This window comes from Caretta caretta, chromosome 8 (genome assembly GCF_965140235.1).
Source record: "Caretta caretta isolate rCarCar2 chromosome 8, rCarCar1.hap1, whole genome shotgun sequence".
NCBI classification, from domain to species: Eukaryota; Metazoa; Chordata; order Testudines; family Cheloniidae; genus Caretta; species Caretta caretta.
The window spans coordinates 8,237,606-8,258,090 of NC_134213.1; the positions used below are offsets into that span (position 1 = coordinate 8,237,606).

Sequence of the window (20,485 nt, forward strand, 5' to 3'; positions counted from 1 at the left end):
CCCTCTTCTCAAACACCCATTTCCCTTCCTCCCTTTTCCCCTTCTGCTTTAACTCCCCACCTGCAGAATGGGAGAGCACCAGCAGCAGCATGTGATTGGTGTAACAGCGCAGACATGTCAATGTCTGTGGTAAAATTGCATTAGAAAAGATGAGGCAGTGTGGAACACAGTAAGTGAGAGACAAATAACACTCAACACTAGGAACTTCTCAGTACTAGACAATTATGGATCGGAATGAATTGCTGCATTGTTTTAGCAGCCTTTGAAAAGGACAAGGATTTAGAAACGCTTTGCTTGATCCAGGCTGTAAGGATCATGGGCTGCTCTATTTTTTCTCCCTTGGAACATGGGCTGCTAGTGATTATGGTACCGTGCCTTCAGAGGATAAAAATAGTGTAGACTTCTTAAGTGCACCAAAAAAATTTGTGCTAACTATGTTTTTGTTCTTGTTCTTCTTTGGAGGGGGATTAGTTGAATTATGATCTCCATAATATAATCACAGGTTTCAGAGTAGCAGCCGTGTTAGTCTGTATTCGCAAAAGAAAAGGAGTAGTTGTGGCACCTTAGAGACGAACAAATTTATTTGAGCATAAGCTTTCATGAGGAATAGTGGGGGGGGGGCAGAAATAAACATGGGGAAATAGTTTTACTTTGTGTAATGACCCATCCACTCCCAGTCTCTATTCAAGCCTAAGTTAATTGTATCCAGTTTGCAAATTAATTCCAATTCAGCAGTCTCTCCTTGGAGTCTATCCTTGCAACAAAGCCCGTTGCCAACTGTGTCCACATATCTATTCAGGGGACACCATCATAGGGCCTAATCACATCAGCCACAATATCAGAGGCTCGTTCACCTGCACATCTACCAATGTGATATATGCCATCATGTGCCAGCAATGCCCCTCTGCCATGTACACTGGCCAAACTGGACAGTCTCTACGTAAAAGAATAAATGGACACAAATCAGACATCAAGAATTATAACATTCAAAAACCAGTTGGAGAACACTTCAATCTCTCTGGTCACTCGATTACAGACCTAAAAGTGACAATTCTTCAACAAAAAAACTTCAAAAACAGACTCCAACAAGAGACTGCTGAATTGGAATTAATTTGTAAACTGGATACAATTAACTTAGGCTTGAATAGAGACTGGGAGCGAATGGGTCATTACACAAAGTTAAAACTATTTCCCCATGTTTATTCCCCCCCACTATTCCGCAGATGTTCTTGTCAACTGCTGGAAATGGCCCACCTTGATTATCACTTCAAAACGTTTTCTTTCCCCGCCCCCGCTCTCCTGCTGGTAATAGCTCATCTTAAGTGATCACTCTCCTTACAGAGTGTATGATAACACCCATTTTTTCATGTTCTGTGTGTATATAAATCTCCTCACTGTATTTTCCACTGAATGCATCCGATGAAGTGAGCTGTAGCTCACGAAAGCTTATGCTCAAATTTGTTAGTCCCTAAGGTGCCACAAGTGCTCTTCTTTTTATAATATAATCAGTTTGTGACAGAAAAATAACTCATGTGAATACTGGTGAATAAAAGATCCATGGTTAAAACATAAAGAAGAACTGGGGCCCAAGAGATGGGATCTGAGATCTTTGAAGAAGAAATTTTTCTGTCCTTGAGGACAGAGTTGTTGTGTAGAACTTGCTCTACAGCTGGCTTTCCAGTTGATCCACTGATATTTATACATTCCACTGGCAGATAAGAAATTACCTGCTTATATCAGTATTCTGGGACTATCCACCTGGTGGATCCTGTACTGTGGCTCACTGGCCAAGAAAGGGAAGCTGTTAGTTGGTATTGACCTGGATGACACAGAAGACTCCTGTGAATAAAAATGATAAGATTTTAAAAATGTTTGCTATTAATTTATTTAAAATTGCTGTAGTGCTTGTGTTTGTCATTTCATGTTAGTTAACATAACGTAGCACTAGTATATAAGGACTACCATGCTTAACATCATGTCAGCCAGTTGTGAATAACCCTAGGGTTAACTACAGCCACCTGACATGTTAACTATGGCATGTGTTTAACATTTGTTCTAATACAGTGTCATTTCCCAGTGTAGACATGGTCCTTAGTAAAGCATCAAACTGAGCTCACTTTTGAAGCCTGATGTATTGGTTTCAGTTCCTTGGTGGTGTGCGTGTGTAAAGTCAGGGTGAAATAAGGGATGGGGGGGGAAAGGGGGAACAGAGACTAAACAACCACTAACATTAAGAATCCTCCCATCCTTCCCTCTATATATCACTTACATCAGTGCATGTATATTACAGAACAGGTACTTGTTGTAACCCATTCCAGGCGTAGAATGAAATCCCCCTGATGAAGACAGATGGAGAGTTATGCAGCTTCAGGAGGATTATGCAGATGTGTATATGTTGTGAAGTCGCCCGGTGGATTACAAACTTGTGTAGTAGTAGCAGCAGCACAGGTTTGGATTAAAAAAAGCTTAACTTGCTTTGGTAGTGAATTTAATGTTTATCGAAGGGGCTTGAAGGCCAGAGTCCCCACTGAACCAGTGCAGCCCAGTTAGTGCACTGCCCCTTTATAGTGTCTTAAGTCTGACCAGGTGTGAAATGCTTTGTTTAGTATCAGTCAATGCCATCCAGTCCTTGGTCTTGATACCAGAAACAAGATACCAGTGGTAGTTTGGTTTTGTAATGTGGATGCCTTTTTCACCAGGAATTAGATGACTGGGACATATCAACTCATATGACTAAGCACCTGGGAAATGATTACTATAGACCTGTGATGGGGTAGAGGGAGTGGGTTGCCCCTTCATTTCTTTCCCCTGGCTCTCGCTGAGTCCTACTAACCATGGGATTTTGCCAGCTCTTCTGAACAAGAGGATGTGATGTGACTCAGTGGGCACCTTGGGCCTTTCCAACCAGAAGATAAAAGGCCAATGTACACAATTATCATTAACGATTGACCAGAGCCTAATCTTGCCCAAAATTCAAAATGGGGAGGTGGTTTAGAATTTGTTACTGTTTGAGCCCTTCTCCTAATAAGTATTTTATGTAGTTTAATAAAACTGTAAGGTATCTTGCAGATACATGCTAACTGGCACAACTGCTTCCTCTTAAGAACTAACATTTTCTGTTGGGCTAGATGAGTTTGAACATCTGTGAACTCATGCGCCACTCTGGAAGAAATAGATGTAACCATCTCAGTAAGCCTTTTCCAAATAGGAATGCTAACATCAAATAAGCAGGGTATAAAGCTTAGCTATTTCTCGTGACTGATTTCTCTATCCACTCAATCAAAATATCCCTCTTATCCAGAGCTGCGAGCCGCAGGAGGGCCCCCCGAGGTTTACTGCTCTGTCTTCAAATCGGCATTGGAGAATGAAATACTCCTTGCACACGTGAACATAGACTGATAATAAGAAGCTATTCTTGTCCAAAGAGAGAATTTCTGACTGACACAGACAAGTAGCCTAGACCATCCTCCCTCGCAGATTTTGTGGTTCTCATAAGCTGCCACCAAAGGAAGACAGACCCCATAAGTTATTACCAGTGGAAACATTTGTTTGAAAATGCGAAACACATAAGAACAGCCATACTAGGTCAAACCAAAGGTCCGTCTAGTCCAGTATCCTATCTTCCAACAGTGACCAATGCCAGGTGTCAGAGGGAATGAACAGAACAGGTAATCACCAAGTAATCCATCCCCTGTTGCCCATTCCCAGCTTCTGGCAAACCAAGGCTAGGGATACCATCCCTGTCCATCCTGGCCAATAGCCATTGATGGACCTATCCTCCATGAACTTATCTAGTTCTTTTTTTGAACCTGTTAGTCTTGGCCTTCACAGCATCCTCTGGCAAGGTGTTCCACAGGTTGACTGTGCGTTGTGTGGAAAAAATACTTCCTTTTTGTTTGTTTTTAAACCTGCTTGGGTTTGGTTGATCACTGAGATGCCGTCTTTTATGTAACATCACATCATTTCTATGGAAGTGAAAACTCATCAGTAAAACCCTATATCTCAGTTTAACTACTTTGAACTTCAAAAAGCACAATACCAAAAAGTTATTCACAACAGCCAGGGAAGTAAACAGCTAGGACATGACATTTCAGTAGGTAGATTTTCACATTTTTTCACTGCTTACTTTGCTTTCTGCATTATAGGATTTCTTTTCTGTCTGACTATGGAATGCCCTTGAATAACTTTCAATAGCTCCATATTAGAGGATCAGACATTAAGTACAGAAAGCTAAAATAATGGGAAAACATTCTTGTAAACTTAATCTGGTGTATAGATATTGACTCTGATTTTGATATTATCAACACCAGTGGGGACACTGCACTGAGTATACTGGGGTTACACCTGATTTACACTAAATAAAAGGGAGGAACAATCAAATATTTCTGACATTCTGAAATCAATGCAAAGAACCAGATAGCCAGGAAGGCTGCTAACTAGCTTTCAGCTTACAAAATGAACCCTGTGATCTACTTGTCACTGTTGGTTAAAATTGAAGCAGAAATCAGCCATAGAATTGCTGAATGTTAAATATTTGCATGAAAGTGATTTTATTACATTTGTGGAAATGAGAAAAGGTAATTAGAAATATCCATATTTCTCTTTGGGCCCCAGGGGCACTGGAATGCTTAATGTATGATCTGTATTTGCTGGAAAAAGCAGGGTTTTCCACAGCTTTGTTTCCAGATGTGAATTGTTTTATTATGCCTTCTGAATTTGTTTCCTTAACTTCCATTTATATCCACTTGCCTTACTATTTCAACCAGACTGGAAGTAGCAGTTCAACAGCAGTCTCTCTTGAACCACAATGGTTCTCTCTCTTTTTCTTCTCTTTTGTGTGTGATTCAAGTTTTATTACTTTATAAGGAAAGCATACAATGTGCCCACTCAAGTAAGGGCTATTCATATTACAGATGAGACCCTAATGCATCATTTATAGAATGCACTGAGGAGCAGCCAATATTGTTTTACTACATGTACTTCAATAATGGCCCATTTTTTACTAAAGATTTTGCAAGCGCTTTTCATTACTGACATTAGCACTAGGTTCACAGTCACCCTACCATGCATGTTAAGGACACCAAAATCTTCAACGGCAATCAGTTGGGGTACTGGGTATACCAGGAATGAAGGGTTGGGCCCTACCTTCTGCCCTACGGAGGAGAATGGAAATGATCCTAGCTCCACTCTGTAGTGTTCCCAAAGAACTTAGTTTCCTAATGACAGTGATGCATGTTGCTTACCTTAGTAGATGTTTTACTGAAAAGTTCCCTTCCCCACAGTCCTCTATCCCAACCAGTGAAGGGCCAATTAGGAGCTAAGGCAATTTTAGACTCCCCAAATGTTACCCCCTGCACACACAGATGCAGAGACTGGAGCTAAAGAAAATTCAATTTTCTACATGGGCAGTAGTGATAGCAATGGGCTTAAGCAAAGCTAGTGCCTGGTATTGTGAGAGGAGGAGAAAGAGGGAGATGAGTGAGGCACATATCCACCAATTGACTTTGACACACACACACCCCTCCCCTGGTCATCAATAAACATTTCTCTGTTTGTAGCCATTGTGCTTCTGCGGCAGATTGAACTTCTCCCAGAGCAGGTGACTCTCACTGAGTCAGACTCCATGAACTCCCAGAATTTATTTGGCTCAGATGCTCTTGTACCTTCTTCTTTCCTGTCACCTAGAGTACTTTAACAGCGAGCTACACAGACAGTGTCCCCTCCATGACCAAAGAAAAACCGCTTCAAATATGAGCTTCTGATTGGCAGTATATTTTCCTTAATCTAATTTGTAAGGACTTATCTCTGAGTCAAGTGCGGGTACCATCAAATGAACTCAATATCCGTGCTTCTGCTTAAGGCTTAAACTCCTCTCTGAAGATACAATTAGTTACAGTTTTCTCCCTTTCAGTGTTAAGGCTCTTACTAGCCCAAAAGGCATGATTTAAAAAAATAAATAAATAAAACATGTAGCTTCAATTTCTAAGTTGCAAGTGCACCTACATCCTTTGAGCTGGCAATATAAGGTGGTGAGAATAGGAGAAAGGAAAGAGCTTGTCTCTCATTGCTAGGGGAAATGAAAAGTTATTCACCTCATTGTCTGTAAATATAAAGAACAAAAAGTTCAAAAAAGTGTGTTTAAAAAAATTGTTCAGAATTGCAGGATGACATAAAATATGAGCAGCAATATGGGTAGGGCACTGGACTGGAAGTCAATCTATTCCCTCTTCTACCACCTTGGCAAATTACTTTACCCTTCTGTGCCAGTTTTCCCTTCCCTCCTTTGTCTGTCTAGCCTATTTAGACTGTAAACTCTTTGCAGCAGGGACAAATATATACAATGTATAACACAATGAGTTCTCTATCTCCAGTGCAGCTTGGAGGCACCCCTGTACTACAGAAAAATATTCTGCAGCTGGAGAATCTCAAAAATACTTTTTTTTTTAAAGGGGGGATTTATTTGTAGAGGAAAAAAATCTATTTATGAAAAAACTGTATCGGACATGGGGCTGCAAAAAGGAGATTTAAAAATGAAGGGTCTCTGATGGCATTGCAGCTAGTCCATCCCTCTGTGATTACACTGCTATTTTTAGTGCACTAGGACAATCTGCCGATGTGGGTATGTCTACGTGAGCTGGAAATTACACCTTCCATTCCACTGTAGACATAACCTTGGGCAAGTCACTTAATGTATGTCTACACTGTAACTAGACACTCAGGGCTGGCCTGTGCCAGCTGACCTCAGCTTGCAGGTCTTAGGCTAAAAGGCTGTTTAATTGCAGTATAGATGTTTGGGCTCAGGCTAGCACCCAGGCTCTGCGCCCCTGTGAGGTGGAAGGTAACAGAGGTCTACATACCCTTAGGGTGTGGCAGAGCACGGAATGCAACTTGGCTTTCACGGATTCCAGGATAGTGCTCTATCCACTGCATCATCCTTCCTCTACAGGCCTGCCAGCAGATAGTGTGGGAACACTTGTACTGCTGCTGCCCACTCAGTGGAGTAATAGAGATTGACAGCCCTGGGTACTGAAATCTGGCACTAAATTTTCATTTAAAGAAAAAAATGAAAAAGGAAGCAAGGATTGGCCCTTTGACTCCTGTTTCCTCCTCTCAAAATAGGTATCGTATAAATTTAGAAAGGGATTGGATAGTAACGAACAAGAGTTTTTCAGGAGGGAAATCAAATGTCCCAATACTAATTAGCTAAAACTAAGATCACCCAAATACTTGTATAGAAAAGGCAGGTATTCTGGGAACGTGCTGAGTAAATCACATGATGAGAATATTAATAGTGAGGCACTAAATCAGCACCGAAGGAACCAAGGTGAAAATGTGGAGAGGTTGTACTATTTATATAAAATAACCCCCAATTATCCTAGCAGTTACATGGAGATGGCTAATGAAGGGTGTGGTAACAATGAAATTTCATGGATTATGATGAGAGAGAAAATGTAAAGGGGGATTAAGATTAAGCATTTACTTTAGACCCTCTAAATGGCTGAATGAAATACCAAAGATGATGAAGAGTTACAGGACTCAATCCTCACGATGTATTTTAGTGACTTGGATATTGGTTAGACAGACCATTTGAAAAAAAATTCTTAAAGAATGCTAACCTGAAGCTTCAGAAGATAGACAAATTAGCTAAAGGGGAAGCAATTTTAGACATGGCATCGACAGACAAGGAGGTCATATGTAGGAATTTGGCGCTAAGCACAGAATTCTGGAGTAGGCAATCGGGAATTGATTGTACTCCCAATGCTGTATTCAAGCAGGAAGTTGCACGAAAGCCTGGGAGACAACAATTTTATGCAATTGTATAATCCCAGAGTAGGTGGATGTTCTAAGTGAGCACATGGAGACTAACTTGCACTAAGTAGCTGCAGGATGAGAGGAGTGGAAGGGTGATCTTTATGCCACCTTTACACCATTCTAATGCCTCTCAGCTTGCACAATGCATATAAAGATCTGTTCAATTGTTTCTCTTGCTCTGTGGATTCAGTTAAGACAGAATTACATGGATTAATGTTTGGAAGGCTGTCTTTAACCATGTGGAACTTGAGACAGGAAGGATATCTGGGGGGCTAGTGCTAGGGGCTCAGTAGTGGTGGGGGCTAGTGCCCCCCGACCCCTGACTGGAGTTTGAAACTTGCCCTGGCCACCCCTTTGTGAGGACAGAGGGGCTGCTGGGCCAAATTTTGGTAAGTTGTGACCCCATTTGCCTGTTTGTCCCCCTCCTCCCCACCTTTACAGTCCTTCCAGTGCCCATGGACGCTAGGCACCCACAGCCTCTTGGGGAAGACTGAGCAGAAGGCACCATAAATCTCCAGTTCCCAGAGGGGTGGGAGTATTGGATCTAGGCTTTAGGTACTTTCTGGGGAAGTGGAGATGCAGGAGGAGGATTGGGTCTGGGGCTCCCAGAACTACCTGGCCCCTGGTGGTGGTTGTGCTCTTCAGCATGACTATCTCTCTGTGCAAGGGCATGGGGCTGGGTGCAGAAAGGAGATGAGAGAGCTCAGGACTGGGTATAGGGGAGCAGTAGGGGGAGAGGTGTGGGCTGGGAAGGGAGACCTCTAGGCCTCCTCCCTAAGAAAATTCTGGCTGTGCCTGTGGTTGGTGCACTACCTGAAACTTGGGAGACATAGGTTCAAGCCCATGCTTGGTCACAGACTTCCTGTGTAACCGTGGCCGAGTCACTTAACTGACAGCTCCCAACTGTGAAATGGAGATGGTAGTACTTCCCACAACACCCATGGGAAATGGTGGATAAGTACATTAGAGTGAGGAGCTCAGATCCTACAGCCAGGGGAGCCATGTAAGCATAACAGATAACTTGCGTTTAAATTCTATAGAAAAGTTGAAACCACCAAGGAAGTGCTGGCTCAGTCTGGCCCTTGATATGCTGAAAGTAAAGTCTTACAGAAACACCAGTATGATCTATGCTAAATGAACATAAGACTATTCTGCTATGCAGAGCTGATTCAGCCAATGCCACAAAAGCTGCAACCAAAGGGGACTTTTCTAGTGTTAAGTTTACCACTAATGCTGCAGTATTCCATGGTGTGGAATACAAACTGAGACCCCACAGGAATTGGGATGTATTATTGCCAGGAGCACATCATGGGCTCTTTCCTCCTCTTGTTTAACAGGAAACGACAATCCATTGTTCCCCTAACCCGCTCCACAAATGCACATGCCCTTGGAGACATGTTATCTGTTCACTCCTCTACTTCTCAGCTTGGCGTATTGCCCCCTAAAAGATTGCACTGCAAAGGAGTTTGTGGCAGATGAAGTGGGAAGAGGTCATGCACTAAATCTTAGGTCTTGGACTTAGGAGGCACCATCAAATGCCTACATAAAAGAGTCCATCCTTGCTAATAAGGGAAAATCCATCCAGAGCGTATAGCCTATGCTTCACCCAAGTCCTGACATTGGGCTCAACTGGTACCTAAGGGCCTGTGTGGGCCCTCTGTGCTGAGCTGAATTTCATCCTTCATCCATTTAGGGTTTTTTTTTCAATATTGTAATTTTCTTTTACTCCTCCAGCCAGTTGTTTTCACTACTATTGTTGCTTCTAAGAGGGTTTCTTTAGTTATCTCTTTCTCAATAACATTGTTCTCTGGCACTGGAAATGGTTAGTCCTGCTGTCACCTTATCTTAGAAATGAGTGGAAATGAGCCTATCAGAAAAAGAGCTTGAACATTCAGACTGATGTACTAATTTCTGCATCAGGCCCTGCTTTGAGTTATGTTTCCTTTTGTCACTGAACTCCGGCTAGTGGGAGGGGAGAGGGGGAGAGGAGGACAGGGATGTTTCAGTGTTAGCTGCTGCTTTTTGGCATGCAGTGCTGCAAAATACGTTTTAAATACGTTAGGTAGTGTATAATACTGCCACGTATCAGGGATAAAAAGGGTTCAAACAATAGAGGGCCTGGAAATTTCAAGCGTGGAGGAAATGAACTGGCACAGAACTTTAAATTTTCTTCCTTTTAATTAAGATTTATAATGTTACATTACTGGTATGTATACATATGGCTAGGAGTGAAAGCAGAAAACCATGATCTGCATGAAAACCACAAGCAGCTGATATACAGTCCTTTCACATAAAAGTACTAAAGTCACCAGTAACAGGGTCAGAAATAAAGTTTCTCCCCACCCTCACAGGAGAATCTTTGGAGTAAGAACTAGAGACCATGTTATACCATTAGATTTTAAGCAGAACTCCCCCTAGGAATTTCATTGTGGGGAATTCTACTTAAAAACTGATGGACTAATGCCCCTTGGAGAAGGTATAGAACATAAGAATGGCAATACTGGGTCAGACCAAAGGTCCATCTAGCCCAGTATCCTGTCTTCTAAAAGTGGCCAATGCCAGGTGCCCCAGAGGGAATCCCATCCCCTGTCGCCCATTCCCAGCTTCTGGCAAACAAATGCCATATAATGACTGACAGACATCACCCCCACCTCCATCATCAGTTTCTTACGTTGTTGAAAGGATTCTCCTCTATAACAAATTAGGTCTTTGAACTCTCAGGAACAGGGCTTCTAATTGCAGAATGCTCTATAATATATTTATATTTTAAAACATTCTCTCAAAGCAGCACCTAATGCCATAAATTAAAGACACTTGCATTTCACTGAGCTAAGTAAAATGTACTACAAGAAAGAAATAGTGCCCTGCACCCTCAGACCAGTCACCAGAGCATAGTCAGGGTATCCCGACCACCTCCTTCCACTCCTATGAAAAATTAGTATTACCAGGACTCTTAGAGGTGTGAGCTTGAATAGGCTGAATATTGGGGCCTTTACTCCAACTGAAATTGATGGTAGCTTTTCTGAACAAAGACTTAAGGATTTCATTTAATGAAAAATTAAGCCTAGATTTTGAATAGAGGTAAAGCTCAAGGGGTGCAAGTCTCAGGCTGAACTTGGCCAATTCTGTCATAAATTTTTAAAAAAGGTTTTATGCTGGAGCCTAGCCACAAAGGAAGCAGCCTCTACCTTCATTAGACACAGCGGAGCTGTTAGTGGTTGGTGGTCTGGTTAATCTGGACTTCCTACACTGGATTACTCAGTCAAGTGCTTCTTGCTGCAAGGCTTCACGTCAGAGGTGGAAATAGTAAGTGGAGGATATCACATCAATTTGGACAGAGCTACCTGCTATTGTTGTGTCAGAACAGAATCTTAATGGAACAAGTGCAACAACATCTTGCATTTCAGCTCGTGTCAGTCATTGAAGCTCTGGTGTTGGGCGAGTTTGGGGCCACTCCCATTGACTACAACAGGACCAAGATTTCACCCATTAACTTCAGTGGAACTATGATGATTTATAGCAGCTAAAGCTCTGGCCTCGTCACTTGATGCTGAGGCCATGTCTACACTACAAAATTAAGTCAATCTACCTTTTGCCGGCAAACAGCCGCTGCAGTAGTTACATCGCCTGTGCATGTCTACACTTTGCTCCTTGTGCCGGTGATGTGTATCCTCACCAGGAGTGCTTGTATCAACTGTACTGTCAGCATGGGGCATTGTGGGAAGGCTCCTGAAAGCCAGTAACACTTGACAAAAGCAACACAGTGTCTGTGCTGACACTGCGTTGACCTAGCTACATAGACTTTGACTCTACGCTGCTTGAGGAGGTGGAGTTATTAAATTGGTGTAGCTGGGCAGTTACGTCAGTGGGAGCAAAATTTAAGTGTAGACGCTTCCATACTTAGGTTGATGTAAGCTGCCTTGTATCAACCTAACTCAGTAGTGTAGACCAGACCTGACAATCTTACCAACTATTGACTTGTTTCTGTTCTCCCTTTTCCTAAGGGAGGGTTACTGAGAAGGTTATAGGCAAAGCAGTTCTGGAGGTACCAGGAACCAGTGGATTTCCCTTGATCTTGTTTGGCTGTGGTAAGACAATAACAACTGCATGTGAAACTCATTTTCTCCATAGCAATAAACCTTCCACAAGTTTCTCTATCTTCCTTGCTTATGTCATCACCCTTCAATGCAGCTGTTATCCATATTAAGCAGATTTGCTAACCTCCAACTCTTCCAATTAGATTCCATCTCAATTAACACAACCCTCTTGTTGGCCAGTCCATGTGTTGTATATCCACAGCAACTGTTGTCACTGTATTCTCTCTCTCTGAGGCACATGCACGTGAGACCTTTAGTAATAAACATTTGGCCTGTTCATGCTCCCCTCAAAGGCAATGGCAGAACACCTGCTGAGTTAAGTCAGAGCAAGACTGGATCCATGGAATCTAAAGGAGCCATATCAGTTTAAAATACAAGCCCAATAAAAATAAAGCTGGAGCTTTACTAGCCACGGAGCTGTACTGATGAGCATATATAGGATTTTCAGTAAGAGAAGCTGCTGAATACTAGCTCACAAACAAACAGGGAAATCTATTGCAAAAGCCTCCCCCAAAGAAAAGGGCATCCAAGAAAAACACCAAAGAGAAGATTGATATGTACAGTTTATAAGTGGTTCTGCTCTTATAGATATCTGTCAAAACCCCCTTCTCTTTTTACCAGCTTTAAAGATCAGACTACCCAAAAGTAGAGGGGGGGGGAACATAGGGATATGGAGCGGGGTTCTCAAACTGGGGCTTATGACCCCTGAGGGGGTTGCAAGGTTATTATGTGGGGGGTCACGAGCTGTCAGCCTCCACCCCCAAACCCTACTTCACTTCCATCATTTATAATAGTGTTTATTTTTAATGTATAAGGGGGCAGGAGTTGCACTCAGAGGCTTGCTGTGTGAAAGGGGTCACTAGTACAAAAGTTTGAGAACCACTGATATAGACATTGCCAGACTGGATCAGAAGTGAGGTCCATCTTTTCCTGTACTCTCTCTCCCACACTGACCAGTACCAGATTTTTTTTACAGTCTTATTCTACTCCAGTATTTCTACCTTTGGGGCTTGGTCCTACACCCTTAATCATGCAGGAGTAGCAATAAACAGGGATAGCTGGTGCTCTGCCATGCAATTTCCCCCCCTGTGAAACCTTGCTCCAGGAAACCTTCAGATGCAAACAGGTGTTGGAAATGGCCCACCTTGATTATCATACACATTGTAAGGAGAGTGGTCACTTTAGATGAGCCATTACCAGCAGGAGAGTGGGGTGGGACGAGGTATTTTTTCATGCTTTGTGTGTATATAAGAAGATCTTCTACACTTTCCATAGTATGCATCCGATGAAGAGAGCTGTAGCTCACGAAAGCTTATGCTCAAATAAATTGGTTAGTCTCTAAGGTGCCAACAAGTACTCCTTTTCTTTTTGCGAATACAGACTAACACGGCTGTTACTCTGAATCCTTGGGATGGAAAACATGAAAATACACCTATGAATCAATCTACTATGAGTGAAACCCCAAACCAGTGACAACAAAGAGGCAAAGCATTCTAGGATACTGCAAAATTGGCCAGTAAACTGATGAAAATGGCAAATAATCCTGAAAAAGTAAACATTTTGTCTTTATTCAACAGCTACATTAAAGTCACATGTAAACATTGGGCCCTAAGGCTGTCTGTATCTATGTGGAAAAATTTTTATGGCAAAAAATGTAACTTATTTTCTTTACATAAAAAAAAACAGTTAATAATTAATTGTTGTTTGCATTACAATAGCACCCAGAGACTCCTTGCAAGATCAGGCCTCCATTCTGCTAGATGCTCTCCTGACTGTCCTTGCACCAAATAATTTACAATCTAAATTTCTTGGTCTGCTCCAAATGTATTAGATCCAGGTGAAACTCTGATTTTGATTTGCATTAGGCCATGTCATTATTTTCTTCAGTTCTGATCTTTGCAGTTCTAAATGAATCTGAGACTCAAGTCAAAACACCTGAATTTCACCTGGCTTTGCATGGAAAAGTTGCTTGTTTTTCATGCAAATCCATGGATTAGTTCCAGGGTTGCTCTCAGGTGGGATCGGGTCTGCATGACAGAGTCACAAACCATTAGACTAACCTTGGTTGACTGGCTTGTTCTCCGTTTTTGATGCAAACATTTTGCACAACTCTACTTGTTGCTGATAAACTGCAAATGGGGAGGCAAATGTGTTGGGGAGAGGGGTGTGGATGTGTATTTAAATGAGTGTTTAGATTTATGTAATAATACTGAGATTTTCTAGCGGATGTAGCAGCTAATTAGACTACTTGGCCAGAAATTAGACGTGTCCTTCAATTTATAAAGTGTTTGAGATGCATTTTATTGAGATGGGAGCTGACTTGTGCGGCAAAGTTGAGGCCCAAAGAAGGTTAAGCTTCCCTGAAGGGGAGGTCAAGTTTGGCTTCTCCAAAGAGCGGCCTGACTCGCCAAATTGAGATGTGGGCCCAACTTCCCCCGAATGTGCTAGGTGTAGGGGTCTGCTGCACGTCTTTAGATCCGTGAGTGATGTAAACCCCTTGGGAGGAGGAGGGTGCGCGCCCCTCCTCTTGCTGCACAAGGTCTAGCATAATGTCAGGACTCCACTAACAAGAGCTTGGCGCAGAAGGAGGGTCCGAGCGGGGCGTCTTGGGACAGAAACTTGAGCGCATTAGGACCTGGAGGGAGCGTGGCGCTCACTACTCTGTGGGCTGCTGCTCGCGAAGAGTCAAGGGCAAAGAAACGTGGCTGTCGAAGCGGTGGGTGGGGAGGTGTCCCGCAGCCAGAGTTGGCTCCAGGAGGGAGGGGAGCCCCGGGACTGCTGCCAGGGCTAGCTGCGGAGCCGGGCTGCGCTGGGTGGCAGCGCGTCTGTCAATCAGCCTGACTTCACTCCCGCACGCCCTGTGTTCTCTGGTGCTGCGCTCCAGCCGCCTCCTGGTGTCTCTGCTTCGCTGCGAGCCCGCAGAGCGGCCGCCGCTGCTGCTGGGTGCATGCACCAGGGGACCGGAGCGGGGCTGGGGCGTCCCCGCCGCGTTCCGGGCGGCGGTGCGGAGGACCGGGCGGCGCCGGGCTGCCCTCAGATGGTTTTGGGTAGCGGCGGGGAACTTTAACGCTGGCTCCGAGTGTTGGGCTCGGTCTGCGGTTCAGCTGCAATGGATCCTCCCGCGGCGATCGCCTGTCTGCTGCTCTGCTGTGCGCTCTTCCTGCCCGCGAGCGCCCTGCAGAGCTCCAGGGAGAGAGGTAGGTCCTGGGGGGGAGGTGGCTCCATCCCTGAGCCCCCACCCCCGGCTGCCATTCACTTGGCTTAGCCCCCGCTTCCCTGCAGCCTCCCCCTCTGAAGTCCCAGCTAGCTCGCCCTGGGGCTTTCAACTCCCCTTCAACTTCTTCTGCTAACACTTTTTGCGAGACTTGCAGTTGCTCCCTGTGCTCCGTTAACCTCTTCTGGCTGCAGCAGAACAGGGGCAGATGGAGCTGCCTCCTCAGGGGGGAAGGGATTTCTGGCATCTCTGCAGACCCATAGCCACCCTCTGGCAGCCCCAGTGGGAGGATAAGCCTCTGGAAAGAAAGGAGGCTGGGGGAGAGCGGTTTAAATCCCAGATCGCGCTAGAGAGAGTGTAGTTAGAGACGGGGTGGGAAGTGGGAACCTCGAATGAACTCTGGTTTCAATGTAGCACATCTGACAGATCAGAGTTTAGTGTGTCAGTTCCTGGAATTGCATGTATAGAATAAAACACACGGTAGCAGCTTTTTTTCTTCAAACAATATGAATTTAAAGCTCTAAAAGTCGCCGAGACACTCGTGCTGGTCCCAGCCCGAGTTACCAGCTGTATATTGTGTCTGCTCATCACACGCTTTCAGCTTGTTTAGGATTTGATCAGCTTCTCCCACAGTTGTTTTTTTTGGGGGGGAAGCTTATTTTCCTTTTAAATTTATGACCTGCAAATGCTGATATTATAAACATTTCGTTCCTCTAACCTCTGTGTTTAGCTCTGGTCAGAGGTCCGTTTAATAGACACTGAAGCCTTCCCAAGGATTGTGCCAACAGTCCCCAGAAATTCAACGTCCTAGGTGATTAATGGCAACAGTCTGAATAGCTCAGCTGTCTCAACTGACTTCAGTTCATAAAACATCTGGAAAGGAGATGCAGGGTGCTTATTTTGTAGGGGAACTTTGCTGTCTTACATTCTCTTATAATTGCACTTTGCTCTATGTTAGGAAAAATGACCTCTGCACAGTATGTTTCGCCACACTCATGAATGAAGTGGCTGTGGAGAATGCAGTGGCCATCTCCCTTATGTAATTGTCTGATGGGGTAATGGATCATGGACTAGTAATTCTAAACCAATTTTTAGTTTTAATACTTTTTTTTTATCTTTAAAGATCCTATTTTGAGGAATATAGAGGAATACAGACTTGTCGTTCCAATCAGCACAGATTCAGAGGGCAGGTTCCTATCTAATCTGGTGTCTGGACCTCCAAGGGGGCGCTTCCGAAGAGATGCTGGGGATTTGCAACATGAAGCTTCAAATGAGCAAATATTTTATAATGTCACTGTTTTTGGAAGAGAGTTTCACTTCAGGCTGAGACTGAACTCTAGGCTGGTTGCCCCTGGAGCAACAATTGAATGGCAAGAGGATTCTAATGTGACTCATATTGAACCACTCCATGGGAATTGCCTATATGTTGGGGATATCACTGATTTGCCTAACGCTTCAGTTGCTATAAGCAACTGTGATGGGCTGGTAAGCTGCTTTGCTATTATACCTAATAACATAATTCTTTTACTTAATTTTCGTATAGTGTATATATTTTTAAAATGTGTTGAACTTTGTCCTTAAAACTTGCATCTCATGTGCTATGATAACTATGAATTCAAATTAACTGGGTGTTCCTTCACGTAGGGGTAGCTGTGTTGCAACAATAGCTTCTTTTACGGGTAGATTGGGAGCAAGTTCAGTCAGAACAGGCACGTTCTATTTTAACTATTGTAACAGACCACTAAGTACTGTAGCTCAGTGGTGATTTTCATTTGAACTTACTTGAGGCTTTTAACATTTAAAGAGAGGACCAAGGGGATTTTTAGAAGAGGAGAACATTGCAAACAGATTTGACATATGTTATGCTTTTGTCTTTGATAATGAAACTTGTTCAAAGGATAGGCTCAGACCTTTACAGTTTTATAGATCTTTCACTAGAGCCAATTCTCTTGCCTAATCAAGTGATTTATGAAAAGTAGCAAAAGTGTTAAAGGGTTTCACAAGGAAACTGCTCCATATCATGCGTTTTATGTGGCTGGGTACGTGAGAGCTTGTTACGGTTTTCTATTCTGGAACATACGTTCAGTGGTCAAACTATATCTGTTTGTGTCAGACGTCTGAAAGAAGCGTACACTGTGATTTTAACAATAATTGCTATGTAGAGCAAACTTTGTTTAAATGACAAAGTGACTTTTTGGGGAGGGGATAGTGAACGTCTAATCTATCCAATAACTTCTTGGTAGACTTTTGGGTCTCAGATCTTTGTGATTATTTAATTTCTGTGTAGTTCTCTGCTCTTCTTAATCAACAATTTGACTCAGTTGTAGTCCATTTTTTCTAGGTAGTCACAGAAAACTACTGGTTTATAGCATCAGAACACGTCTCAAAACTATAAAAGTAAATGAGATGACCTTCCTCTCTCCTCAATTTCCTTATTTCCACGCCTGTGATTCTTCCCCTCTCTTAACCTTATATGTTCTTATTTCTAGAAGTAGGCTTTAATGTTGCTATATGATGTGGACAGGTTGCTAGGGGCTAAAGTTCCTTCAAGAAATACTCTGATGGCACATTTTTGCATTGTCCCAAGAGCAGACCAGGAAGCAGATGAGGACTTCCTCTTGCTCAGGTGAAGAGTGATGGTGCCAGCCCAATACCTGGTGCAGATTAATCAGCACACAACTGCAACTGCTTTGGCCAGTGCATAGCTGGGGACAGAGCCAAAGTTCTGCCCACTCCTCACCCACCTGCACCAGTGGGGAAATAGCAGTCTTGTGGAGGTTGTTATTCCTTCTGTGCTGGCTACTCTCACTGATGCAGGGGATAATAGGGAGACCTGTTCCTTCTTACATGTGCATAAGCATTCGATGGGCCACAATCTGGCTATTAATATTTTAATAGGAAAATATCGGTTGACTAGCAAAGAACTTTGTCAAAGCAAAAGATTAGGAGCCTCTATCCCCAAGGCCTTGCACCTTCTGTTGTCATTTACACCTGTGCACAGTGGGTATATAATACTGCTGTTGGCACAGATGTAAATAACTTCACAAAGTGCAAGAGAGAGGATAATTGGACCCAGTGTCTCTAGTGATCAGTAAAGCCACCCTTCACATAATGCCAGGAATAATTTTAAATAACTAAAAGCTAGAAAACAACAGTAGTTATCCAAAGAATGCTACCTGGTTGTCTAGTAATATCAATTAGTTAAGATAAATTAAACACAGTTGCATTACCAGCTGTCTGACTGAACCTTAAAGACTGACTTCTTTAGAATAATATTTGAGTCAGTTAAGAGTGTGATTTTCAAAGTTCAGGCATTATTTTCACTTCTAGCCTTATGTAAACCTTGCTGGTGGCCAATATGCATGGAATAAATTGATGTGACTCCATTGTACCAACTTGCAACTGCCTGTTGCACTTTATTCACTTAGGCCAAGTTCCTGAAAGCATTTATACATGTGCTTAATTTCAGGCTCACAAATAAAGTGCTTTCAGGACTTGGGCCTCACTTTAGAATAATTAAAATTATTATTACCATATCATTACCCTGGAATACTGATCGAAATGAGATATTTTCAGCTTTTCAAATAAACATCTTGTTTTACTTTTTGTTTGCTTTGTGTCACTGCTTAGTACTGGCTTTGGCATTTAGCTAGCAGCTGGAGACTGTTATCCTGTGACAATGTTCTACACTAGTGACTAGCTCTTTGTAAATATGGGAAAGAATTAAAAAAAAATATAAACTTCAGCCAAATGAGCATCAGCCAAAAGTTAAAAGCAAACGCAGAAAAACGTACATAGGGGGTGACTCAACTCCAATTAAAGTCAATGAAAAGGCTTCTGCTGACTTCCGTGGGTACTGGATTAGATCTTTAGTTACTAAGGTAAATTACCTTAATAGAATACTTACTAAAATTTCAAACTAGGCTGAAATACTGTGGGTTAGTTTCTTATCTGGGTCCATAAGAATGCTGGACAGAACCCAGCATATTAATTATTTCCCCCCTGTCCATTAGGGAAACTAACATGCTAAAGAAAGAGAGAGTGTCTAGTGGTGCTGAAGATAGGAATGAGAGCTAGCAAATTCTAATATGGCTCTGACACTGATTTGCCCAAGGCCATATAATGTCTGTGCCTTGATTCATCCACTCCTAAATGGAAAATTTCAGACCCTAAATTATTTAGGACAGACTATCGCCTATATCTGTTTGTACAGTGCCTAGATAACTTAGGTCTTGTAATGCAGAGCAGTACCCAAGTATCTTTTTAAAAACTTGGGTGTAAGTGACTTTCCCAAGGTCACACAGAGAGTCTGTGGTGGAGCAGTGAATTGAACTTGGGTCTCCTGATTTCTAGGCTAATGCCCTAATCACTGGACCACACTACTACACAGCCTCCTATGGTTCTCACATATGAATCAATTGTTAAGAACCTAAAAGGTTCTAGGTATTCAGGTAGTGTGTCTTCTGAATCTGAATCCTTCCCGTCTGTCAAAGGTCGCTTAGGGCACAAACAAGGCCCTGACATCCCTGCCTGTCCTGGGCTGTTCATTGCATGTCCTCTGTGTTGTTCAGTGATATACATTTTCCTTCGCTAAGTACTGTTCCATGACGGAGGGATTCTTGAGATCACCCCTTTTACGTGTCCCTCAAGCTGCCTAATGGTATGCCTGCCATGGCAGATGTTCTGGCTTCATCCCTAACACATCCCCAGATATTCCTTCTTCTTTGCTGGATAACTTTGAAGATAAGGGGTTTCTGAACTCTGCATTTATAACAAGCGCCAAGATTTGTCATTCTATTTAATACCTCATATTTTCCTGAGGCATTTGCTTTCAGAGCCATTTAGCTATCTGGACCTTTTGATGGATTTCCATTTTCACATCCTTATGTAAAGGTTGAAATAACATTTCAGCTGAAAATTTGTGGTTTGGTCTTAAGTTGTAGATTTTCAGTAACTGAATCTTGTTTAAACTTGTGAATGTAGTTGCTGCTTTGCCAATTCATGACGTTATTTCCTTCTTTGTATGCTCGTTGGCTTGCGTATTACTACCAAGTGTATCTTACATTCCAGTTAATACACATGAGAAGGCTCTCTGCTGCTGCTGGTTGTACCAGAAAGCTAAGGTTATTGGAACTGATATAAATCGCAGCAGTCAATCTGCAAGTGAAGTTGCATTTTATATAGTAGAGGGTTTGGGTTTTTAAAAATCCTCTTATGTGTGATCACTCTAAAAAGTACAATGGGGTGTATGTATCCAACTATATATGATTTTTCAGTCAGAACTGAGGGTTGGTTGTTTTTAATGTGGGTCTTCCCACATCTTTCCAAAGTAGAAATCAACAACAACAACCAGTTTTACTAA

At 42.7% G+C, this 20,485-nt stretch overlaps 1 protein-coding gene across 2 annotated transcripts in view; it reads left to right on the forward strand.

The window, feature by feature from the left end:
• Positions 1-14,594: 14,594 nt before the first annotated feature.
• Positions 14,595-20,485, forward strand: part of ADAMTS2 (ADAM metallopeptidase with thrombospondin type 1 motif 2) — a 267,607-nt gene continuing 261,716 nt past the window's right edge. The window contains exons 1-2 of one of the 2 annotated variants that reach the window (XM_075131260.1): positions 14,595-15,106; positions 16,247-16,608. In XM_075131260.1, coding sequence (XP_074987361.1) covers positions 15,019-15,106; positions 16,247-16,608 — 450 coding nt within the window. In that variant the 5' untranslated portion in view covers positions 14,595-15,018. The remainder of the gene's footprint in view (positions 15,107-16,246; positions 16,609-20,485) is intronic. The other variant, XM_048861195.2, reaches the window with a different exon arrangement.